At 38.6% G+C, this 26,538-nt stretch overlaps 1 protein-coding gene across 1 annotated transcript; it reads right to left on the bottom strand.

Annotated features, from left to right (window-relative positions):
• Positions 1–780: 780 nt before the first annotated feature.
• Positions 781–25,999, bottom strand: VIRMA (vir like m6A methyltransferase associated). Its single transcript, XM_005517018.3, has 24 exons — positions 25,927–25,999; positions 23,255–23,370; positions 22,925–23,011; positions 22,487–22,535; positions 21,836–22,004; positions 20,800–20,922; positions 19,676–19,978; positions 17,825–18,977; positions 16,292–16,783; positions 15,393–15,547; positions 13,347–13,429; positions 12,801–12,894; positions 12,134–12,678; positions 11,335–11,570; positions 10,347–10,599; positions 8,618–8,835; positions 7,234–7,366; positions 6,621–6,773; positions 4,726–4,886; positions 4,367–4,463; positions 3,253–3,419; positions 2,763–3,094; positions 1,785–1,928; positions 781–1,324 (listed from the first exon to the last, which is right to left on the bottom strand). The coding sequence occupies exons 1-24, from the start codon at positions 25,987–25,989 to the stop codon at positions 1,167–1,169; spliced, it is 5,484 nt and encodes a 1,827-aa protein (XP_005517075.2). The 5' UTR covers positions 25,990–25,999; the 3' UTR covers positions 781–1,166.
• Positions 26,000–26,538: the final 539 nt, after the last annotated feature.

Here is a 26,538-nt window from a genome sequence, read left to right as displayed (position 1 = left end):
GGAGCTCATTTGCAAAGACTGCATGTGTCCTTTAGGCTACCACACCCCACCCTGTCCAAAAATGCAATGGCTACTGCAAATCTGTTAATACTATGAAACCCATGGAGCCCAAAGGAATGCAAACACATAAAACCTTATTTCACTGAATTAATATGAAAATAAATTCAGAATTTAATCAATTAGTGACATTTCTTTATGAATTCCTACTCCTCTAAGTTTTTCCTTTTGCACTGTATCTCAGTATAAGTGCAGGAACAAAATTCCAACTCTTTATACATCACTACCTCACTACATGGTTGTTCAGTTATACACCTGTGTCTCTGCCCTCTCCTCGACCATGTCAGACAGAGGAGGGGCAGGGAACAAATTAACTCCAGGTATTCTAAAGGTATGAATATCTTGATTTTTAACAGAAAGTATAAGCTGCTTTCCAATGAAATAACTCCTGTGCTCCTAATGCATAAGCTGGAGTTGCAAGATACGTGACGGAATGTTGACTTATTCTCCCTGAAGTTAGTGACAGATTTTATTGAAATTTTACCTGGTGTGGTACTTAGAAGTTTCTAATCTCATTACCCAAGTACAACAAAACCTACATAAATTACATTTACATTTGTATACTTTAACAGATTAATTATTTTCAGTCATTCTTCTATCAGTGGCTACTTCACCTGCTGGCAGATATACCTCATTCATTAATAACCCAGACTGTCTAACAAAAAAACAAAGGAATAAAAAGGGCTAATGGCTCTAAACCTGAGAGAAAAAAACAAAATTGCCTTACATACACATTTTTTAATTTTCTTGCAGCAATAAGTCACACACAAAACACTTGCACCTTTCTTATGGCACAATGAATATTTAAGAAGTCCTTCAAGTCTTAACTCAAAGAGGTGCTTTACTGAATACTGTCTATTGAAATCCACAAAAAAAAAAGAAACATTCTTTCAAAAGGAACAAAAAATTTACAATTGTACACAAAAAGTCTTGAATTTTATTGAAATTTCAAGTCTTGTATCAAACAAAAGCTTTTTCTTCAGACAAAAATATTCTCTTGGTGTCCTCCAGATACCAGAAACTCTGAATTGGTCCATTAGTGACGCTGCTTTCTTTGTCATCTTCACAGAAGTCCACAAGGTTGAGCTCTCCCACCATTAGGTCTTATTTTATCGTGTGAAGGAACGTACATGACGACCTCTTCCACTGCCTCCACTAACAAATTTCCCTCTTGAGCCACCACTGCTACTACTATTAGCACTTGTCCAAGACGGTCCAATTCCTCCACGGCCTCTGGAAGCACGATCGCGAGGACTCGGTCGGTAGCCTTAAAGCAAAGAAAAGTATACTCAGTTGGAAAAAAAAAAAAAAAAAAAAAAAGCCCTAGGCGGAGTAGCTGCTGCCAAAGCGTAAGAAACAAAACCAAGATGAGATACAAACAGCGTCTGTTTCCTCCTTTTAATTTTCACTTTTCTTTTACGCAAGCATTGCTGCTTTAATTGCGCTATGATTACCATGGAGGTACGAAGACAATCGAATGACAAAAGTCTGAGTGCAAAATTAAGATTCTGCGATCAAGTGTTCAATTCAGCAAGTTTTATGGGTTACAGGGCAGTTCGTACGAAAGCACGTGTTTGACACAGTCTCAGTGACAACTGTTCATATATGCTTAAAACATTTGCTGAATTTCAAGGTGTCTGCAGCATCCTTGCATGGTTTCATTTGTAAAGCAAAAATGAAATTCAAGGAATTCTCTATAGTTCGATGCCCATATGAATACCATGTACCTGCTGAACTTAATGGTCTCAGTGGTGGCAGCGGACCCCTGTTAAAATTGCTTTGACCACCTCTACTGTCATTGTAGGTTCCCCTGGGCGTACTCTGTGCACTCCAACTTGAGCCGCGAGCACCTTCACGACGACTGTAATTTCCTAGATAGGGAGAGAAAAACCAACACACTGTTGAGCAAACATCACTCACTGGATTTGGGTTTCTTCCCATTTTGATCTTCACAATAGTCAAAGTGGTAACATAATATTTACACAATTCAAATAGATAAAGATACTCTATCAACATACCTGCAGTATTCCAACTTGAAGTCTACAAGTTATTCTGCACAGAATCAGGGGAACAGAGCTCTTTATCAGGCAAGGACTCAAGTTTAAAAGAATTCACATTATCTAAAGTATTAAGACAGACTCTTATACTATCAGATTTTGTGGTGAAATAAATTCTAGTATTTTTAACTTTATAAATAGAAGTATTTTCTGTTTCTACTTTACAAGGACTTGCCATAATTATGGGATGGAAGGAAAAGGAATGCAATCTTGTCTATGTATTAAAGAAATTTAACACTTTGTAGGCTACGATCTCCAGGTTTGCTGAAAACTGCATCTTATTCTTGTCATGATCTTCCATCCTTTTATTCCAAAGCCTCTTTTAAACCCAGAGATGTACTGTGGTGCTTGATTTCAGGAACTACAATGTCACAAAGGGCACGGAAGCACTCCAAGAGTTGCTAAAACTCCTTTTGTAAAAGAGAGGCAGAAAGGCAGCATGAGAAGTCAGAGCCTTGTTTCAATTGTACAGCTTTGGAGGTTCTCACCTTCAAGAGAATCTTTCCTGCTGCTAAACAACTCATTGCAACAACACTGCTTCAGGAAGATCTCACACTGGGGATGATGAACTGCTAGGAAATTGGGTTAGTATTACTGAAGCAATTTTAGCATGCCTTTACTCCAGTTCTAATACAGAAACCAACATACCTTTTGAAGCAGGTGGTGTAAAAAACCTGTTCTGACTGTGAAAAGCTCCTCGTCCTCCACGATTCCCCGAGAATCCACCACGCGAAGAAATCTTCTGTGACACTTTTGGTGGCCTTTTGGCTGGTGGTATCCCATCTGGAGCAACCACTTCTTTGCTCTCTGCAGCAACAAAATCATCCACATGCATGGAGGGTGGCCTGCTTGTGTTCTGTTTCCTCTGACGGAAGATATCATGCGGTCGAATTCCTTGTCCAAATCCTCCCCTTCCTCTTCCTCTGGGTGGTGGCACAACATGAGCTCTCTTTGCAGGCTCTATGTACTCAGATTTCCCACTGTCATGACAAACCATGATTTAGTTAGCTAATATAACACTGTACTTCTGATGGTCAGGCATTCTCCATATTTGAGACACAATTTGAAAGGTATTTGACAATTTGACAACATACAAAACAATGCTGAAGACAGCCTTAACTCATTAAACACATTTTACCTTGAAGTTATGAAGGTCTCATGCTTGTGCTTGCCAAGCTTGAACCCCTTTGTGGTTTTTGTGCGTCCAGGAGATGATGGTTCTGACAAAAATGACCTCTCCAATTCAGCTTGCAAGTCAAAGTCACTGCAGCCCTTCTCTGACAGTTCAATTAAGTCAACTTTTACCTTCAAAGAGAGTTTAATCAAAATGGTCATTACTAGCACCTCCAAAAAAGAAAAAAAAAGAGCAGTAACAAAGTAAAAAATGCAGCAGAGCTGCAGCAAAATTATCTTGCCAGATCTGAACACAAAAGCAGTGAGGGGCATAGCTCTCCAATATGAACATCTGTCTTGTCACTCAATGACCTGCAATGGGACAATTCTCTTGCTTAAGCTATAGCCCTACTAACTTATTAATGTCACTTTTATACAGTTTTGGTTTTACTTGAGAAAAAAATCTACGTTTTTTTTAAACTATAGTAAAAACAAAACTCTATTTGCATGTAAATTAAAGTAAAACTAAAAAAGAATTAAAGCAATGAAGTAAACAGAAACTGATTACTTCTCACACAAGAAATTAAGACAATGACAATTCCTTAGTTCTAAAAAACTAGGAATGCTACTGTGTTTTTCACTACTAGCTTTAAAGTGTAGATTATAATAAAGTTTCAACAAGTATGAAAAGCTTTTGTGCACATAGTTTCATTTCCTACTGCCATGTTTCCCAGTTTTGTCACATCAGAGCAAATATTTAAATAAAAAAAGCAAAGCTATCAGGATTGTGGCTCTTACTGCAATGACAGAGGACAAGCAAGAAGAAACGAAATCACATTCTTTTCTACATTTAATACAAACTGATGAAAAGCCTCAACAGCAGTGCAAAAGCAGTTTGGGACCGACACAGCAACTGTTCTCCTAGGGTACTGCAAAAGACCCCCATTTTGTAGCGGCTTCCAAGTCAATCCAAAGGCATTTGATAACCCATTTAACAAATTCCAACCTCTCTATCTGGGTCAAGTTAGAAAGGTGAACTCAGGAAAACAACCATTTGGCCATATGAACTTCTGATGCTACTTGTTCAGATTAACCCTCATTTTTAAATCCACTTCAGATACGTTAATGAAGCCTTTTACCATATCCAGGTCAGTGTCTATTTCTTCAGCCTGAAAGGGTGAGAACCACATGGACTTCAGCTGGTCATCCATCACATCTGCCAACACGTATGTAGTCCTACAACAAAACAATGCCAAAGGCCTGTTTGGTTATGAACCACAGCCAACTGCAAGCGTACACAGCACCACAGAACCTGGGGCGAACACCACTGCCTTACCCGTGATACTCATGTGATGTTAAATACATTGGACAACTGGGTAGTAGTGACAACAGTGCTCTTTAGATCCTGTTTTTAATATACTTAATTTATGTATGCATAAATTACTCCATTTTCTCAAATAAATCACAGGCAGCCTGCTGACACACTCAACCATTTTACCTGTTGTTAAACAAATTCTGAAGAGAGTCTGGTGCAGAAAGAGTAGGCTCAATATCTTGGTCACTCAGTGGACAAGAATCACCTGCTGATTCCAACATCTGTCTTACTCCAACAATGTTGTCCAGCAAGGATTCAAGGCCATCATCTTCCTTAGAACGATCCTATGTCAACACAGAACAAGTCGGATGTTTTTCCCCTCCTCAGAGAAGGACTAATGTTTTGCTTATTTATTAAAAAAGGGGGAGGTACTATACAACATTCTATCTAGCCACAAACAGTGAAGCTAAGACACCCGAGTACATAAACAACAGCAGAAGGCTCCTCAGTGTGGCATTAAACAAACCATGTCACCACATGCACGTTCTAGGTTTCATTCCCAGCTGATGCAATAGCCTTTGTAACATCCCAAGGAAGGCACTGCCCCAGGTTTTATTTAAGGAGTTCTCTGTTAAAGCATTCCAATGTCCTGTGTCTGCCATTCCTTATTCAGAACAACTGTGGCTTTTCATCCCTTAACTAATAGATGTAGGCAGCCAGAGAAGGGACAGGAGGGAATACAGCACTTGAAAGTGTGAAAATGAAGTGAAAGTGAAATGAAGTGTGATCAACAGGCTGTGGAGCAGCTGTTTCATGGGCTCTCTTAAATTAGTCATCTACTGCATGGCTGCCATCAGTTACACAAAATCAGATTTGAATATCAGAGTTAAGTTTGCAATTACATTATAATTGCAAATAATATTAATAATAATATAATTAATCATAGAAAAGTTGGATGCATTGAATTCTGCATGGCCTCTATTCCAGTCCCCACCATCACTGCTTGAAGCAGCTATCAAACAAAGGCAGATCAGGTCAGCCATTACTTCATCCAGTCATGTCTAAAAAAAGTTCCAGTGACAGAGAGCCCACAGCCCGACTGACCTGTTCAGTTCTTCACTTTTCTCTCAGTGATTTTTTACCCCCACCCCCCCCCCCAAATGTCAACCTGAACTTCTGAAGCCACAATTTGGGGGCATTACCCTTTATCGTCTGGAATTATCAAAAGAAGTTTGATTCCACCATCTTTGTTACTATCTCCACAAACAGCTGTGGCAAACTCTGAAATAGCTCCTGAGCCCTCTACACCAGAGGCTGAACAAGCCCAGCTTCTTCCTCCTCTCTCTCTAGCACATATGCTGTAGGTGCCTGACCACCTCGGTAGAACCCTCTTCAGTTTCCCCAGGTATCTCTAGAACTGGTAAGAGGGCAAAGCTGGTCAAAAGTGAACACAACACTCCACGTGAGAGCTCAGCAGCATCCCATGGAGGGAGACAATAAGGCCCCTGGATGTGCTGACCATGCTCCTTCCAGGATGGATCAGAACACACCCTCACCTGTTTCTAGTGACCGTGCACTGTCGGCCCACATTTAACCTATCAACCAACATAACCACCTGGCCCTTTTCAGCCCAGCCTGCAACAAGGCATGGGATTATCCTGCTTTCACTACAGACCTTTGCATTTTTCCTAATGAACCACAGAAACTTTCTGCTAAATCAATCCTAAAGCATTTATTGACGTCTCTCTGGATTGAGGCTTTGCTATATGTCAGATTAGTCACTCCCCCTCCTACTGGCATCCACAGACTCACTGAAAATGTATCCATTGTTCAGGCCTCTGATGAAAACATCCAACAATATCCAGCCCCCAGAATTAATTCCACTTGTTACCAGTCATCAGTAACATTGAGCCACTGCTAAAATGGGGTTCCTGTTGTTTATTACATTAATAATCTGCTTCACCACTACCCTACACCCTCTGCTTGTGCTGCCTTCCATGACACCTTTAACTGTCTGGGCTCTCAGGATGTGCTAATAGAAAACTGCAACATCAACTTGATTATTTGAATTATTTTACCATAACATGTTTCTCCAGATCAAGAAGCAGGTTTTCTGGGGTCTCTTCTTTGTTCTGCAGTAGATGTTTTAACTCTGCAGTGGTAAGACCCAGTGTTCTGCCTGAATGGGATCCATCTGTTTCCATAAGGCTTCCATCATCTCCACAACATCCCTGAAATATTTAACAGGGAATAAGTTGGGGGATAAGTACTCATAAATGTTCAGTATTTCTGGACTGCAAACCCCTTTGAATTCAAGCACACAGAGCAACTCTAGCAAAATTAGTTATCTCTTGATTTAAAAACAGTACACATCAATACAGCAGCTCTCTAACAGGATACTGTCAAGCTAAAACTGGGACACCACGCCATACTATTCACTTAGGAAATCAGTATGAACCAATATGCCTTTCTTCCTACTGAAAAACCCTCTTACTGACCATACATCCTGCCTAGCTTTCATAGATTTCATTAAAAACTAAAGACGGCACTAACACACTACTGATGGAAAAGCCTTACCCAGCAATCTGCAGAATCAACTGCTTTCTGAAATAATTGTTCCTGAACAAGCCTCACACTGCAGATTTCAAAGAAATGCAGCCGAGTTTAAGCATTCAATACATATTCACTTACCAGCGTATCAGAGTTTAGAATCTGTCGCATAAAATCCAAAAATGAAGAGGCCAGTTCACCTGTGTCTTTGCTGAAACTAGTTATTACTCGCTTTAATACAGTGTACAGAGCATTGTTGTGTTTTCTTAGAGAGCTGTTTTAAAAATAAAGAGAAATAATTTATTAGTACACACATTGTGACTGTTCCACCATAACTGATTATGAGAAAATGACGTATATGCAAAATAAACTCGGCAAATTTTACAATTATCAAGTTCAGCCGTGATTACAAAGCCAGAGCTTCATTATTTTCTCTGTACTAGACTCCTGTTTTCACCAGCACTGTCTACAGATATTTCAGACTGCACATATACAGCTATATATACTACCTCCAAAACATTCAAGAAATTACAACTTCATCTTTGGCAGAAAAGAGACTGAAGTACAGAAATATGTGTTTGCACAAGGACCTTATGTATGAAGCAGGGTCATGCTTGCAGCTACAATTTCACTCCATCCCATGATGTCCAACTGCAGAAAACAAACTGTAAAGGCTACACAAACAGAAATAGCAAGGCTGTGCACTGAAGCTGACAGCTGGACACATGGGATCACAGAAAGAACAGCATCTGTAAGTTGCTCATTTTTCATTGGTGATTGTAGGGCTTCTTGCATCCAACAGAATGACTTTTAAGTGTTTTGAACAACCTTGTATTGATATGGCTCCTTTTTCTCTCTGCAAATATCACTTTTTTGCCTCTGCACTTCAGCTTCAGCGAACAAAACAAGGCCAAATATAGGACAAAGAATCAAGTCAAAACAACACAATATCGTCCAATACATGTATATATTTTGTTCACAGTGAGTGGAGTTAACAAAAATAGTTTGTAAAAAAAACAACTCTTTTCTAAAGCCGTAATTGTCAGGAGGTCGAAACACTCAGGGAAGTGTAAACTGAATCCCCTAAAAATAGAGGAATTAGAAACAGTTCTCCAATGTTCCAGATGAGAGCTCTTTGAGTGTCTCAAAAGAGAAAGAACAAGAGCACTATAACTCATTCTAATCCTCCCACCATGGAGTGCAGAAACAGTGTACAAACCTGTTTTCAATGTTTTGTCTCTTTCTTGAAACTAAAGTGCTTCTGTATGCATACTGCAAAAGTTATTCAGAGGGTGAAGAAAGACCAAAATACTGAATAAAACACTGAAGCCCCAAAGAGAAACAAAAGTTTAGTTTTGTTTTTACACAAAAGTTTTAGTTTTGCCTTATCCTCAACATTTTCTACTAAGCATGTTTTTAAACAATTTTACAATTGTTTTAAAACATGCTTAGTAGAAAATTAAAAATTAATTACAATTAAAATTTCACTATTTTCAGCTGTCAGTGATATCATAAAAAACCATACCTCTTCAAGTGGTAGAAGCCATAATCATGCTCTGTAAGGAACATCATTGTTCGGATGCATGTCAGCAGACAACTGTAACTGCTCTCAGAATTTGTTAATGTTTCCATCAGACAGTCACAAATTAAGGGCATCAGCTCTTTGCTTGGTAAGGAGTTGGAAAGTTGCTCTAATTCAGACACAGAGCCTTCTGTTGAACTTGGTAAAATAAGTGCAATATCCTAAAAGAATGATCATTATACATATAGTAAAAATGCATTCTGTATGCCTGCAGTAAATATAAACCTTACATGAAGTCAGAAGCACTGGGTTCTTTCACTATCATAATTTTATTCCAGTATTTCAGTTATTACTGAACAGCAAAATACTAATCCAGAGTATTCTTTTTGTTCAGTTCTGTTAAGGGTTACAGACCATTATTTATTTCTAAAACATCAAAGTTTCAAATTCTGAAATACTGCAGCAGAGCTGAAATTAAAGCCAAATAGTCACTGGGTAACATACACAGTTTCCTACCTAGATATAGTCAATGTGTCTCTCAATCTCAAAACACTGGCCAAAGAGGCTGAAGTTCCTTGGCTGGTTCAGCCTGGAGAAGAGAAGGCTGAGGGGTGACCTCACAGCAATCTACAAGTGCCTTAAGGGGAGCAGCAGAGGGGCAGGTGCTCTCCTCCCTCTAGTGACCAGCAACACGACACAAGGAAATGGAATGAAGCTGCATCAAGGGACATTCAGGTTGGACATTAGGAAAAGGTTTTTCACTGAGAGATCGGTCACTGGAACAGGGTCCTCAGGGAAGTGATTAGGCATCAAGCCTGTCAGAGAGCATCTAGATGACACTATTAGTCATGGTTTAGTTTCAGATACTCCTGTGAAGGGCAGGGAGTTGGACTTGATGATTCTTAGGAGTCCCTTCCAATTTGCGGCAGTCTTTGACACCATGGTTCTGTGAAAATTAAGTGGCTGCAGACACTACCTAAGAAGTTTAGGACTTTCTGTCACTTGCATATTTTACATAAAATAAAACAAGATTAATTTTCCCAACAAGTTTGCATGGAGAGATCTTGTTTATATGCATATGGATCATTACCTCTACTGACCAACAACAACCAAATGTCTTCTGTGTAACTGGGTAAGCACTAGATCAAATGAATATATGCACTAGTGAGACAAAAAATGACATGCAAATCTGTGCACACATTACTGAGAAACTACAAGGCCAGTCTATGAATCAATTTTCAACTAACATTTCTTACCTTGCTCTTGTAACTTCTGCTTTTTTTTAATGGAGTTTTACAGTACCAGCACGGCATACATATATTTAGAATACATTTTCAAGAGGTTTCAGTTAGACTACTAAGAGATACATATTTATTTAACTAGGTAAGAAGTGAACAGTGACAAGTTTTGTCAGTGGCCCACATGGAGAAATGGCATCCCTCTGCCAGCTGATGGGACAGGAAATCTTTGTGCCATTCAGTTTCTGGTCTCTATGAGCTACCAGAACAGTGCACACAATGCAGAAGACATGTCACAAAATGGAAAGTATTTACATTCAAGAACAAGAAGGCAGCACGTCTGCCAAAGTAGTCAACCATGCTACTTGTAAATGATGTAAATGAGGTAAAAAATGTTGAAAAAAAAGGGGTACTTAAGAAACAACCTCATTTAATTTGTCTCCCGCAATAATCAACATACATTATATATTATATGCATTAAATATAGGAAATACCTGATCACAGAGGGACTGCAAAAGGGAAGTTACATATTCAGCACACTGTTGATGAGTGACATTGTCCCCAGCTGATCGCATCAAAGCCAACAGCTCCTGGAAAACCTCTGCATATTTTTCATCTCCTTTAGTAGTTCCACTGATAAGATGCAAAATAGCCAATTTGCAAGCTTTATGTGAAGCCAGGGCATCCAATAAAGCAAGCAGTCGAGTGGTCTGTCCAGTGTACTGCTTCTCTTTATCTTCTGTGTTGCTGAAAGAGTATCAGTACACTGTTAAAAAGCTGTTTTAAAGTGATCTAAGAAACTATAAAAACAACCATCACAGGAATCATATAAATCTGCATTTTAGAAAAAAATCACCTAGTTTGCATACTTAAATTTACAGTTCCATTTACTTTTTGAAAACTGCTCAACTTTCACTAAAGAACTTCAGGTCACATCATTAATTAATCTACTATGTATTTAACATACTGTATTGTATCTAATTGTGTAAGATAAATATGCTGTTACATAAACAGTATCTAAGTGTACAATTATGCTTTAAAGAAAGAGTACTCATAGTTTCAAAATCCTTTGAACCTGTATCATTAAACTTCCTCCAGTTTACAAACATCTATACACATATGTAATCCCAGTACAGCAACCTTTACTGGCCTACTCTTCTTATTTATGTCATACAGGTCCTTAAAAGCACTTCACAGGCAAGATGAGGCTTTGCAAGGACAGCCTCAAGAAAATCTTCCTAAAACACTTACCATAAAAATGAAACATGAAACTGTCTACATCAAAACTTAGAGGTATGAGCTGGTTCTCTGGCAACATTAAGCATTATCAGGACACAGCATATAGCACTGGAATGAGAATTCATTGATCCCATGATGAATAATATTTCCAAAATTATTTTCATCCTGCTAAATCTACTGCCCAGAAGCAAGGAGAATTTAACAGTTCATTAATGGAATCTTAGCAAGAGAAAACAAAAATACCTTTGGAGGTCTTCTACAATTAGATCCAATACCGTCCTCATGATGAGAAGAGCAGTAGGTGAAGCCAAGTCACACAGCTGAACACAAATCCGCCTCAACATATGCTGAATGGGCTGGCAAGACGAACCAGAGAAAGATCGAACGATCTCTTGTATCAGCTTGGCCTGCACGTGAAGGTGCATACTCCACAGCTTCCTGGTGTTGAGTGCCACTGCAATATCATGGGCTTCAATTACCTGCAGGAACCAAAGGGCAGGAGGGTTTTTCCTGTCAATTTTTATGGTAAGACCTGAATTCTATCACAATGTATAAACAAAGATGAAGTACAAGTACTGCCCTCATTAAAAATAGGAAATGCCATTTTCATTGTCACCAAATGACAGGGCATGAGCCAGCAAATTAGGTATTCCTTCAGAAGCATGGATTATCACACATCTTTTATGCTTACTTATTAAAGATCACAAATTCAAGATCCACGACAAAAGAAAGAACAGCCTAAATATACCAGCATTCAGAGTTAAAGCTTCAGAATCAGTCATTTAAGTAACAGAACAGGAGTCTAGATAATCTCACAAGGCACAAAAGAACAACATATGACTGCTAACTTAAGAAAAATGCTCCAAATAACACCAATTTTGTTTCTGCTGAAAAAGACTTATCTATAAAGAATCTGTATGAGCACAAATGCTTTACAACAACTTTAATTCATCCTACATCATCATACATGTATCTGGTTTTTTCCACCACTAAAGGGTTATATATAAATAGTAAAAATTCTTTAAATACATCCAAGCTATACCTGAGTAGTCTGCATGGGCAGTGGAAGAGGCAACAATTCGGAAAGCAATATAAGTCCAGAGAAAAAGCCTTCAGGAATTCTCAAAATTGATGAGAGAACCTCCTTCAGCATTAAAGACCAAGTATTGTTCGCCAAAGTTTCCTCAGAAATGGTAAGTTTTTCATTAACACCTTGTGTAAAAGTCAGTAAGATGTCAACAATGTCATTCTGGATTTTTTGTTCATCACTATCTAAGCGGCCTGAGAGAGGAATAGAGCAGAGGAGCATGTGTAAGGAAACGAGTGCTGCAGGAACACGCATGTCCTTGAATTCAAAGGATCCACCCCGCAGCAGTTCTGTTAGCATTGTTTTAAGGAGAGTAAGTGTACAGCGGGCCATGGAAATGGTAGTAACTCTGTGCAGCGTGGTGCCCATGTTGACGTGGAGTCGCCAAGGCTGAATAAGGATGCTGTTCAGCTTCTGTAACACCCGGATGAAAGTGTCCATTCCCTCAGAAGAGAAGAGCTGAATAACTGCAAGATTCCATTTAAGGTCCTTCTGTTGACCTGTACAGAAAAGAAGTAACATTTCTGTATTTCTAATTTCTCCTGGGCAATCACAGTTACACTTTAGCCAGGTTTAAGTAGAAGACTCAGAAAACTAAGATTTGTACTTCAACCAGCCATACCTTCTACCAGAGGTGGTGGGCACGCAATATGACAAAGAACACGAAGTGCAGTGGGAAGACCAACTCCATCTGGGGTCATCAAACTGTCAATATTCTTTCAGAGGAAAAGAAAAAGAAAAAAGGAATGAGTCTGTATTACAAGGAAGGCCTTAATGAGTATATTGCTTGCTTAGTATCCAAATTCTGTATTTCTGTAAGTATGTCACAAAATTTAAGTTTAGCTATTTCACCTTTTGGTTAGCAGTCAAATAAGGCAGGAACAAAAAAAAAAGAGCATTAACATTTGCATTGTGATTTACAAGAAGATAAGAGATTTAAATAACTAGATCTTTGCATCGTGTATTTACTTTAGATTTTGTTTCAATAAATATAACAACACAAGACCCAGCCTAGCTCAACAGCTTTAACAGAAACATATCTTTTGGATAACAGTATCTATTTTTAAATATCATATATTAGTACATATCTAAGACAAAACATCAGACTACAAAAGGTCTGAGCTTTTGAACATAAATAAAAGACAGCATCTACCTATATTTTACTGACCTGCTTGATATATTCAATAAGATTTGGAATACAATTTATTTCAAATCTAAGATTTTTCAAAGGTTCAAGCCACTTGCTGAGCTCTGGGAAAAAAAAACAAACCTTAAGTCAGTGAATTTATGATCATAAAACCTTTGTCAATCAAAATGTCCTTAGTTTACACAATAGGTACTAAAACCAAGTGTGAAATTTGTGGAGCACATAGTGCAGCTGTACCCAGCTAAAAAGCACCAACAAAAATGAAACTTCAGGACAGCAATGTGTTATGCACACTCACAATATTTGGCTCAAGTTAATCGGAAGACAATTAATTTTCATCTCATTTATCTGCATTATCTGTAATTAAACATTTTTTACAAAAGACATTAAGGGGCACTGTCAGCTAAAGTAAAGAACTAAAACACATTCCCCTTAATGTACAGAATAGGTTATTACAAACCGAGTACAAAACTTTTATTAAGTTCCCAGACAGAGCCAATCTCTGCCCTGCACTGTACTCATGCTATAAGTCCTTACAGATTATCAATCTCTCCTAGTCTAGAATAACCTGAAAGTCCCTGGTTCCTGGGATAAGAGATTTAAAGATTTAAAGCCGTTGTTCCTGAAAATATTTATAAGAACATGAAGATCAAGTGGATATGAATTAACAACTCAGACTGATATCATGATTTAATAAACTAGCCCTGCTTCTCATGAAGCGGTCTGATGATCAAGTAAGGAGTAAAAATAAGAGAATAACAATAACATGACATAACATTTTGAAACTAAAACTTTGAAGAATTCTGTCTTCTTTCACTGCATTTAAGTTTTGGAAGAAATTATTGGTATGTCTACATGAGATGGTTAATCAGTGCAGAGCACTGTCCAACTTTGGACATCAGAGTTTCAATGTTCAGGTGTCAGAATAGTCCCCAGCAGGGTTTTTCTGAGTGTCCCAGGCCTGATCTGTAACTCAACGCAAGCTGGGAACACACCAAGACACAGTTTAGACATCAAAAGATGTAGTAACAGGGTAACATGGACTATTCCATGCCAACTGGCCTAGATGCCTTAAAGCAGTCCCAGCATTATTTATTCGTAAAGATCCTGTCAGACTATATTACTGTCCAGGTTCCAGCTGGGATAAATAGAGCTTATTTTCCTCCTAGTAGCTGGTACAGTGCTGTGGTTTGGATTTAGCATGAGAACAACATTAATAACGCACTGATATTTTGGTTGTTGCTAAGCAGTGCTTTACCCTAAGTCAAGGACTTTCCAGTCTCATGCTCTGTGAATGAGGAGCTGCAGAAGAAGCTGGGAGGGAGCACAGCCAGGAGAGCAGACCCAAACTGTCCAAAGGGATATTCCATACCATAAGATGTCATGTTCAGTATGAAAACTGGGAGAGATGCCTGGAAGGGGCTGATCACTTCTTGGGGAGGGGCTGGGCATTGATCAGCAGGTGGGCAACTGCACAACGAATCACTTGTTTTCTGGGGTTTTATCTCTTCTCTCCTTTTTATTACAATTATTATTGTTGTTATCATTAGTATTATTGTATGTTACTTTTTTTCAATTATTTATTTTCTTATCTCAATCCACGAGCTTCACTTGTTTTTCCCTGATTCTCCTCCTCATCCCATTGAGGGGTGGATGGCAGAGCGAGTAACAGTGGTGCAGTGTTTAATGTCCAGTGGGGGCTAAACCAGAACAATAGCAATAGCAAACAAAAGCAAGATTCAGCTCACTGACAAGTTAGTCCACCTTTACAGAAATTTGCTCTTCTATTATCAACACAGTTCCAGTAGTTTCAAACTTCCTGTAATTATCCAAAATTCATGGTAGCTATTTTACTTCAAAAATAATTTAACTATAAATAATTCCCTATTTAAGTCTCATTAACAGAAAAAAAATTGCATATTATCTCAGTGACTCAACTAATCAGATCCAATTAGAAAAGTAATTTCATTATCCAAGCCAGACAACTATGAAGCACCAACTATTCACATAAAAAAAGATTTCTTCTATACATTCAAACAATTCAGTTGATAATTACACATACTGTACCTTGCAACTTGGTGTTATTTTCATCTGCTTTACAAAGCTTCAGCAAAGGTGCTGAGTGCTGTTCCAGCATTTGGACATCACTGGAAGATTGTACCACCAGCAAAACAAGGATGCACGCATAATTATAAGCAACTGACTTCTTAGACTTTGAATCTCTGAAACAACAAGGATTTTCTTTAGATCTCAGCTAATACAACTGGGCATCTGTTAGATTTTCATTATCTGACCCCTAAAAATCTACCTACAGAACTTCTACATTCACCAAGGATTGCCCCATATAATTATCAATGAAAGAAACCCATTTTCCTCCTATACTTTTTGAACACTGCTGCATTATACACATTATGCACATTCATATTTGCTTCAGCATCAACAAACTATGAGATCCAGTCAAGTGGCATGCAAACATTTCTATGTAAATTCATCTGTTTCACAAATCATTTTAAAATCACTGCTACCTAAAGTAGTACAACTGCCTGTCCAGAAAAAACAATGACTGCATTTAACATCTCCAAGAACTTGAAGAACTGAGAGATTCCCACCCCAGAGTAGTGTGCAGTACTCTCTCTGTACCCAGTCAAACATTTTGCTTGTTTCACAGGCAACGTTTTATGCTTGAATGAAAACTGCCTACTTACTGATTTTTTGTCACATAACCAAAAGTTTGCCCTACATGTATTACAAGAACTTTGTTGATGACCTACACAGATTTGGGGTATTAAGTACCTGACTACAAATGACAGGCCTGATTTTGTATTACATACTTCTACTTAAAAGTTCTCTTGGTTTTAAATAAAAACATCAGGATCTAAAAGAAAATTATTTTAGATTTACTGAATAAGAGATAGATACTTTTAAAATGAAAAAAACTAAAAGAAATAAATAAATGCACACATTACCCTAAAGCTTCTTTGGAATAGTACTCCATTAAAGTAATAAGACTTTGGAGATTTTTTTCCAGACTGAATACATGAGCCACAGCAGATCTTCCCACAGGGTTAAAGGTGATCAAGTAAAGGTTGTGAAGTGTTCCCAGCAGATCTGAGTGGTCAGTCTCCTCGCTGGCTGTGCACCGCTGGAAGTGGCAGAACAATTCTGAAATGCACTGTAATGTCTGTGTTGAATGGAGGAGCCACAGGGCAAAAGTGTCCTCGTTGGCACCGTCTGACTGCAGACCTTCCTCTTGTTCTGGATCAGAAAACTGACAAAGTGCTCTAACCAACAAGTTTGTTGCTTCGTGCTCAGAAATAAAGAAAAGAAGACCCTTCTGTGACTGTGCCAGAAAACGCAATATATCTCGGATAGCCTGAAGCACACCTGGATGTGCACCTGTCACTGGAAGAGACAGTAGCAAAGTAATGCATTCCAAGAAATGATGACTATGAAGATATCTGAAAAAAAAAATAAATCCAAAACCAGGAAAACAATCAGCAATGCTACAAATATTTGTCAACACTGCACAATGACATTATATAAAACTACATATCTCCTAACTTCAGTATTTATTGCTCTGTGGACTACAAGAAATAATAACTAATTATGAAGTACTACAAAATTTAAACCTTGCAAAATGTAACTGCTATGCTATTTACAAGAAAAATGTCCTAAAATTCTGATCTCCATTAAACCCTCCCCCCAAAAAAAAACCCTCAACCATATCTACACACAGAACAGGACACTGAATTTTATTAAATTGGCTGCATCTGAAAAACCATCAATGCCAGATTCAATGTTTAAAATGTGCTAGGAAATCAATCATTATAGCACATCTAGCAGGCAATTTTTGAATACTCTTTGCATGTAGATGTTTATATTCAGCCATGAGCTACACCACTGCTACGAAAGAAATCAGTCAGCATTTAGAGAAACACTTTCTAGACAGAAACTTGCTAAGAGAGTAAGAACCCATGGGATATTTTAATTGGCTGAAGGCAGGAAAGCCTCAGCTGCTCTGCCTGTGCTGCGAAAGTGAGCTCTAGTGATAAACTGCATGACCTTTTCATGAATCTGAGCCTGGTTTGCATCTTGCCACATGCAGACTGAATAATTCCAGATCTATTTTATCCGTACACAAAGACATGTTCCAAGATGTCAAATGAAACATTCTAGATTTACAACCATTTTAAAACAGGACAGCACCTAGCATAACCTGTCAGCATCTACGAATGCAACTGAAGGACAAGCACATTACCAGTAATAAGGAGATGTTAACTTCTGGCTAAGTGCATTCTAGGTCGATTGAAAGCCAAGAAAATAACAGGTATATAAACTTACCAAACTCTCTCAGACCTTATATGCACAATCTAGAATCTTCCAATAAAGAATTAAGTGAAATACCTAGCAAAGTGTTATTCAAAAAAGTCACCCTTGAAATATACCTCTATCAAGCTGGAGGAAATAGACTCTAGAAACTGAATTTGCAACTGCCATACCTAAACAGGACAGGGTAAGGATCATCCCTTTCTGGAGGGCCTGTAATGCGTGCCATGGTTGGGAAAGATTTCACAGGTGGCTGAATCATTGTATGAGGAGCAGTCTCCATCAAATGGAAGATCTCTTCAAGAAGACTAACAAGTTTTTCCATGTCTCCTTCACTTATATTAGAAGATTCCAAAAGATGATCCATGTCCATAGGAGCTTCCACATCATTTTCATATTCTTGGTTGGTTCTTTCAAGTCCTGACAAGTCCTGGTCCTGCTCTGGCTCTGTGTGATTAGGAAGTGGAGGAGTGTTCTCTGCTAACTGATCTACCACCTTTTTAATGTCTGACAGAATCTCATAGAAGTGACATTTCTGGAGAATTGCAGAACCAGCTGTAACAACTCGCACAGTCTGATCCAACAGTATGAGTTCCAGGAGTTTCTGATAACCACTTTTTTCATGTGCATCTGTGCCACCTCTTAGAAACATTTCCATTCCCTCGGTCATACTAATGACACTATCCAAAGCTTTAAAAGCATTAAGTTTAAGGGAGGATGATACATGATCTGCAAACAACAGTTCAAACAACACATTAATAACTCCTGCCTGCAAGAGTGCTGTTATTCCTTGAGTCCCACATTCTGCTAAGGAAGATACCAACTTTGTCCCAGCTTTCAGCTGCCGAACGTTCAAAGCAATGGGCTGTTTGAGAGCCACCTGAAGGTTTAAAGCTTGCAGGGTCCAGTCTACTAGCTGGGTAATATAGTCTTGCTTTGTGTCTTTCACCAGCAGGTAGCTCAATTCTTTTACTATTAAACTTGGAATTTCTTCTAATGCAGTGACCCACTTTGCACCCCTTTCCTCCTGATATAATTCCAACAGTTCAGTTAATTTAAATGAGCCTTCCACTGCCCCTGAACCTTCTTTTTCTTGATCTTGGTCCTTAATTTTAGCAACTTCATTTTCAAATACAGTCTTGTAAGGGCAGCTGAAGTATAAAAGAGGTCCAAGCTCCTTTTCAAAAGGTTCATATGTCACAGGAGGCACAGATGCCAGATCCTCAGGAGTATATTCAATATCGAAGCTTGGATACTTAAATGTTTCACGTTCCAGATCAGCAATTACATCTTCATCACTTGAAATCTGCTCATAGCCATCATCTCCTATAAACAGAAAGATTAAGTTACCAAATCAGTTATGAGTAAGCCAGTTCGTAACTGCAGAAAATATCATCCTAATACAAAGTAGTGATTCATTTTACACAAATATTACTAGCTAGAGAACAATCACACACTGACACATACAAAAAGCCTTCTCTTTCAAGACACAAGTAGAAAGTCACATCTGACAGGTTTTTTTTTTATGTAATAATGGAGTAATTTAAAAGAATATATAAAGCAGAAGGTTTAACTAGAGTACACATTACTACAAGTACACTGTCCAATTTTCTTCCAATGATTGCATCTATCATATAACTTTTAGCCTGAAATTTTTGCATAGACACAGGTGTGATCTTTAAGTAATATAAGATGACAACTAACTTTATTACATGAACAACTTCATTTGGTTTTTACTTGATCTTCCACCACTTTCTTACATTTTTACATAAAACACAAGATTGAACGTTCATTCTCACCTATAAAACTGTATCTATTTTTCTCTATTTATAGAAAATTTTACTATAAAGGAATAAATATTCCACAGGAAAATATTGTTCTTGAGAGATGTCACAGCCACAAATAAGAATGATGCAATAACCAAGGGGAAAATATTCAGTTCCCTTTGCACATACTCATCATGAAGGAGCTGCCATCAAAATTTCATAAACCTCAATTTTTTTTCTAAACTCTTTACAACTTACCATCACCTTCTTCCTCCTCTTCACCCTCTTCTTCATCTTCATCATCTTCTTCCTCCTCCTCTTCTTCCTCATCGGCAATGCTCTCTACTGTACGACCATCATCATCATCATCATCCTCATCATCCTCATCCTCATCCTCCTCAACATCCACATCATCATCATCTTCCCCTTCTTCTGGTTGATCTTCCTCTACTTCTCCATCATCAGAATACTGGCTTTCTTGATGAATGGATGTTCGATCAGGAGAAATCGGCTCAAAGTAATCCTCCCTATGGTCCACATCATCTTCTTTTTCCCCAACCACTAAAAACAAATACAAAGTTTCAGAAATAAGAGCATTTTTCTGAAATCCAAAGATATTAAACAGGACTGGCCCTATGAGTGGATCCCATCTGGCCCCATATACCAGGATGAGCATTCCCTCCTTGATTACAGAGGGTTCATTCTGCCCCATGTCTGTCTTCCAGCCCAGAGTACCTGGAAAGTAATTGATGTTTGTTCTAAAGACTGAGGCAAAGAAGTCATTAACTACCTCAGCCTTTTCCACATCCTTTGTCACCATGTATCCCCCTGCACCCAGTAAAGAAGGTTCTCCTTAGCTCTCCTTTTTTTTGCTTATGTATTTATAGAAATATTTGTATTGTCTTTAATGGTAGTATATATGCTTTAGGTGTCTACATCACATATAATAGAGATGCAAAAAATAGCATCTTGCAAATCTTCATGTGATTTGACTGAAAACAATCACTTAGTTCAGCAAGACTATGAATATGTAGAGTTCTTGGCACTTCTAACCCATACAGAGACTGGGTAACTTGGCAGATGCTGCAGAATAATGGAAAAGGACAATGGATACCAGAGCAAACAGAAAACTTACATAAAACATGAGCAGCATGTTCAACAGTGTATTGGTTAACAACCAATAATCTCAATCTACTATCTTTAAAAACTATGTAAATGAACAAACCTGGAACTTTTTTTTTTCCAAATCCATTTCCTAAAACTGAATCTGTCCAGCAGAAGTAACTGCAGACAAGAAATTTCACACTGGGCAGGAACACAGAATTCTGCCTCCTCTAAGCAGCGATGCGCAGCAAATAAAATACAGTCTCTTCTCATTCTACCTGACACTGGCATAGGTTCATCCTCATCATCATCAGGAGGAGGAGGGCCTGGAGGTGTCCTTGGTCCCCTGGGTTGTGGTCTTGGAGGACTGCCATTGAACTGGTCTTCTTTCTCTCCATCAACTATATTTATTGGAAAAATAAAAACTTGCATTTAATGAAACCACAGGAATAAAAGCAGAAAATTTTGGGGTTTCAGTGCAACTTTTCACTGGGGAACACCACTGCCCAGCTTTTATTTTATCTATATTCTGCACTACGTGAGGCAAGTTTCTAAAGTCACTTTTGATGAAGTAATTTTTGATGTAAACAAGAAATACATTAATAAACAAGCTTATTAACACTACTCATTATTTTATGTAAAACTTACTTAAAACTTATATAAGTAATTGCCAATTTTGGTTTTGACACTACTTATATTGTAACTCTATCAATAATATCTGAATTGCTTTAAAAAACTAAGTTTACATTTTACTCAACTGGTTTTTACGGTTTACAATTGTTTTTTACTCTACATAGTATTTAAATTTAGCAGTCTTTTAGCCATACTTTGAATAATAGTTCTAATTTTAAATCTAAAATCAAAATTGAAGCAAAAATTTGACCATGGATTCTATTCATGGCTGCTCTAAAACCAGTGCCAAGCACTCTTCTGTAATATATTTTACACATCACATAAGCAAAGTTAACTATGACTGTAAAATTTTCTTGTTATGATTTTAATACTATTCTAATAACTTTTTTTTAATATTCCAATCATCTACATTATAATGAATTCACACAAATTAAACTACATTTTGACCATTCAAAGTAACTAGCAACATATCAAATAAACCACTCTCATAAAAATACTGGATGAGACCTTAAAACCATTCAATATAAATCTAGAAGAAAATATGAAACAAAGGATATAACAAAGAAAAATGAAAGCCACTGTAATCTAAAATGCGGAAGGACTGGGGATTTGTTCTTCTGATGGGACACTGTAACACTGACTTGTAAAGAAAAAAAATCTCTGTCTTCTCCCAAGACTTACCATGTTTTGGATTCCTTTTCAATCCAGGCTGTTGCTGGGGAGGTGGAGGCGGAGGGGGTGGTGGAGGAGGTGACTCTCTTTCATGAGTTATTACCCTGTCAACTGAGCCATATATTGCCAAAGTCAGACAGTTGTACCACCCTCTGAGAACCAATCCATCTGTGTTGACCTGTAGGTTTAAAAAAAAAAAAAAAATTTAAAAAATAGCCCTTAAAGACAACTTCTGAACAGTTACTCTAGTATCACTGTAACAGCATCAGCATAAAATCCAACAGAAAAATCCAACATTAAAATACCTCTTTATCCCACATTTTGAAAACTGAGAAAATGTTAAACACATCCATCATTGCCACAAATAATCTTTCTCTAAAAGCATTCAGTTCCCTGCAGTATATACATTGACTAGATAAATCCCTCATCTACTACAGCCTATTAATGAAAAAAAAAAAACCTGACAAAAAAACAAACCAAAGACAAAACAAAAAACCACAAAACTCTAAAGTAAAGAGTATCTAAACTACAGGCAGGTTTTAGGATAAGGTTTAAAATAATCAACATTTTACAACAGTGCTAACACACCACATGAAACCATATTTACACCTAAATGACAGATATGCAGGGAAAGAAGAGGTTTAAATCACATTGCATTACCTTTGCATTTGGCCTGAAAATAATTGAAGTGTTTTCATCATATTCAAGGCTGTAAAGATACAAAGTCATTTTTCATTAATATAAAACAAGTTCACAGAAATAAAACACAGCAGTACTAATCACACAAGCCAACAATAAAACACTGAACAAATACATACAATAGTAAAAAACCACTTCTTTCTACAGAATTCTTTGCATTAATATATATGGGCTCTGTAAACTTGAAAATAACAGAAACTTTTCTTACTTTAAGCATAAACCTCTGTCCTTCCACACAGATCAGAGGAAAAGAATAAGAACATCACTGGCAAAATCCAAACCAAACACGAAGATCATGGGAAGATTCAGGATTTTCTATTGTGCATTCTCTGCACTATAAAAATTTTCAGGAAGAAAAGATTGGTAATGAAGTCACACACTAATCTTGAAAGAACTTACCTTCCCAGCCGATCAAAAACAGGGGCACTTGGTTTGCTAACATTGTTGAAAAACAAGTCCAGTTGAAATGAATGGGGGGATGTCTCCCTAGGAACAGAATAAAAGTAAAATTGAATTAGATGAGTCCCTTATCAGAGCATGCAGGACTACCAATGGAAAAAACCCTACAAAATTATACTGTTTAAGTAACGCCCCAAAATAATTACAAGTTCACAAACACATTAATGCATTTTACATTTTTACATAGGAAGGTCTATTGAGATATGAAAGTTCAACAAAAAAATAACAGGAAAGTTTTCCTGAATCTGATGCCTGGTATCTTTCACTTACCCATAAGCTCTGTTGTCAGGCAAACTTGTGTGAGCTCTCACTCCTGGAGGAATGACTCGGACTTCATTTATGTAAACCACACATGGAAAACGGACCACATCAATATTGGTACTTTGCTACAAAACAAAGAAGAGCAAAGTCTAGGAAACATAAAACGCAAACAACATAATGTACTCGTATTCTCTACTAAAGGAACATGTTTCAAGCTCGGTAATAAAATTCAATTCTGTAAAAGGCTAAACACTGATAAATGGTGTTACAGAGAAAAATAGCATTTTTAATATAATCTTGGCACTTTTCATATCTTTAACACTGTTTATTCATAGAAAGTGTTACTGGTTTAATTACTTAATTTACTACCTTTATTTGCAATAATCTCTTAAATAGTAACAGGTTGTTGTTTTCCAGACAGAAGATATGTGTGGTGTAATTCTAAACATTAGCAAATTTCATATTTCAAGTATAATATTAAAAATTATAACAATACTTTGTCAGTTTTGCTAGATCTGTATAAAAAGTCCACAGGATATTTATTTTTTCCATTTTGCAACACCTGAAAACCTTTAGCAAATATCATTCCTGTTTACCACACAGAAACAGCAAGTATAAATAATTATTACACCCTCCAAAAAGATGTTTGAGCAAACTAGGAAGTTATTAAACTTACAGCGATTTTCCATGTAGCAGCTACTAAATAATTAATGCTGGACATCTTCTCTCACTAAATTCACTGCATTAGAGCCTATTACATTTAACCATTTTTAGCATATATATGCTCATAAAACAGTACACACATATAACTTTATGTTCAATTGTAAACATATAAAGACTTTCTTAACAGCTCAGAATCATGTTTCCAAGTAGCAAGCTGAATTAGCATAGATAGGAAAAAAAACGCAAACCACTGATCTGCCTATTAACACAACTAAATAATGAATATTGATCTGTAGTCAAAATGTATCTCTCTCACCACAATCAGAAAGCAAATGTAACCAGCAAAAAGCAACTACTACAATTTTTAGAAAGCTAGTAAGCAATGAAACAGACAAAACAGAGTTTTAAAAACAGCTTTTAACATACGGTTTGGGGCATGTGTCTTCTAAAAAATCTACACAGACATTTTTTAACACACAACACCTTGGCCTGTGGGCTGACATGTTAGAAGCTGCATGGTGGAACCAAGGGAATCCTGCTAGGACAGAGAGCCCAGAAGCACAAAGAGGAACAGGGCGAGTGCAGCCTGCACTGGAGTGAGGGCTGAGGGAGCTCATCTGTGCCTCTAAAAAAGATCTGAGTCATGCAGGAGACAGATTTCTGGAGGAAGGGCTGCTCTGGGGAGCTTCATCCGCAGCAGCACCACCCAAATAAAGACAAATTCCTCTTTAAATGATAGAGGATTATACACTGACAGCCATGCATCAACATCACCAACACACCAAGTGAATTCAACCCACTTTTGCTACCAAGCATTAAAAAAGACCCTACATCAGAACTGCTCAACAGCAGTTAAACTGCATAGCTAAGCCAAGTAAGTAATTTTATTCAAAAACACAGCAGTACTTTTCAAGAACTGTAAGTTCCAGTGCAACACTCATAATCCACAAAGTGGAAGAATTGGTGTAACATAAAGAAGGCTTTCAAGAAACACATAAAATATGTAAGGTTCGAGTTTGGACAATGACTGATAAAAATGAAAGTGACAGAAAATTATTTTAGAAGAACACGATTAAAAATGTTCAACAAGAGAATATGGGGTCCTGGAGAGGAGTAGGAGTGGCTACTGTTTCTACCCAGGGAAACAGCACTGGGCAGCATTCCCCACCTAACATTGTCTGAAATAGTGGAATTAAAAATACATTTGGGCCTAGCTGATCCAGACAGCTAGAAGACTCCTGAATAACTTTCCAATTGCATTTGAGTTCAAAATACTCCATTTTCTTTCCCTAATGCCTATCCATGAACATAGTCTAGTTACTCTATGACTCTGAAATGTCTTTCTCAAGTTACAGTACACAATCATTTTTCCTCCCCCATTCTTCCTCCCTGAACAGCACATCGAGCTCAGCTCCGGACAAACCTGCTGCAAGACCAGCGGTTTCAAAGATGCTCAGGATCCCAACAGCCTCAAAGTGGAAGATTTGCACGATCTACCACTGCCAAAAAAGCTTGAAAAACCCATATTGTGCAAAGTAAATAAGTCTAACGGAGTATCTCACAAACACACAAATATTCCTCCTCATCATCAGCTACACAAGAGCATCAGGAATCTCACAAGCGGCAGGGCATGGCCTTCTAGTCGACTTCTTCTATTATCGCCTTCTCGAAGCACGTTTATCTTCTTTGTTCTCCGCTCGCCTCCACTCCCCGACACCTCCAGATCTCCACTCCTTTCCCACCACCCTCCGCCCTTTGCCAGCAGCACCGGGGGATGCCAGGACAGCGTCTCGAGCAAGGTTTCGTGTCAGGCGAGGCGGGAAGGAGGCGGCAGCCCGCCCTTGACAGCACCTGCCTCGGTGCTGCCCCTGCCCGACCGCCGCCGGGGCCCGCCCCAGCGGGGCTTCCGCACGCCCGGGAGGCCCCGGCGCGAGCAAGGAGGCGCCGGCAGTAGCCCAGGAGAAGGGAGAGGAGGAGAAGGAAGGTGAGAGGAGACGCAGACCCAAACCCCGTTTTACCTCCGCGCTCTGGTGCTTGAACGTGTCCAGGAACAGCAGCTCGGTGGCGGCATCCGCCGCCATCTTGGCCGGGCCGCGGGGGATGCGCTTCCGGCGCGCGCGCGAGCGCTTCCGGGACGTGCGGGGCGGGTCCCGGCCACCCTCAGCGCCGTGAGGCGAGACAGAGCCAGCGTTACCTCAGCACTCACGGAGTCACAGAATGAATTCAGAGGTTGGAAAAACCTCTGAGGTCGTCGGGTCCAACCTTTCACCTACTAAAACTCGCGCAGCAGTCGCGGTTGTGAGCAGCGGGGCGGTGTCCGCAGACCCAGCCCCCGCAGTCCGCGCCGAGCCTTTGGCTCCGTTCTCTTTCCCAAGCTCGCTGCTTGTTAATTTCAGCCCCGCCTGAGAAATTTCCTTTGCAGGTTTTGCCGTGCTTAAAACAAACTCTTTTCAGGCGAAGAACTTGTTACTTCCCTCAAGTTCCTGTAGCACAATTCCTATCAACCTTTCCGCAGTACCAGATGTACCTGTTTAGCATCCGTTGTCCTGCAACAGCAATCAAGGAAGAAAGAAGGAAGGAGAAAGAAGGAAGCTTCAGGAAAATGGAGGAAATAAGTAAGAGGGCACATG

The sequence above is a fragment of the Pseudopodoces humilis genome, chromosome 1, assembly GCF_049639895.1.
Source record: "Pseudopodoces humilis isolate 2021_Gansu_Grassland_sample_001 chromosome 1, ASM4963989v1, whole genome shotgun sequence".
NCBI lineage: Eukaryota > Metazoa > Chordata > Aves > Passeriformes > Paridae > Pseudopodoces > Pseudopodoces humilis.
The sequence above is the reverse complement of the archived record's forward strand: the minus strand, read 5'-3'. Positions and strand labels throughout refer to the sequence as shown.

Excerpts from the sequence above, each read along its gene's own strand:
- VIRMA (XM_005517018.3), bottom strand. The coding sequence starts at position 25,989 with ATGGCGGCGGATGCCGCCACCGAGCTGCTGTTCCTGGACACGTTCAAG. Across the intron at positions 23,371-25,926 it reads TCAAGCACCAGAGCGCGGAG|CAAAGTACCAATATTGATGT; the intron begins GTAAAACGGGGT and ends TTTGTTTTGTAG. Across the intron at positions 19,979-20,799 it reads TGAACCTATGCCAGTGTCAG|TGGTTGGGGAAAAAGAAGAT; the intron begins GTAGAATGAGAA and ends ATTTGTTTTTAG.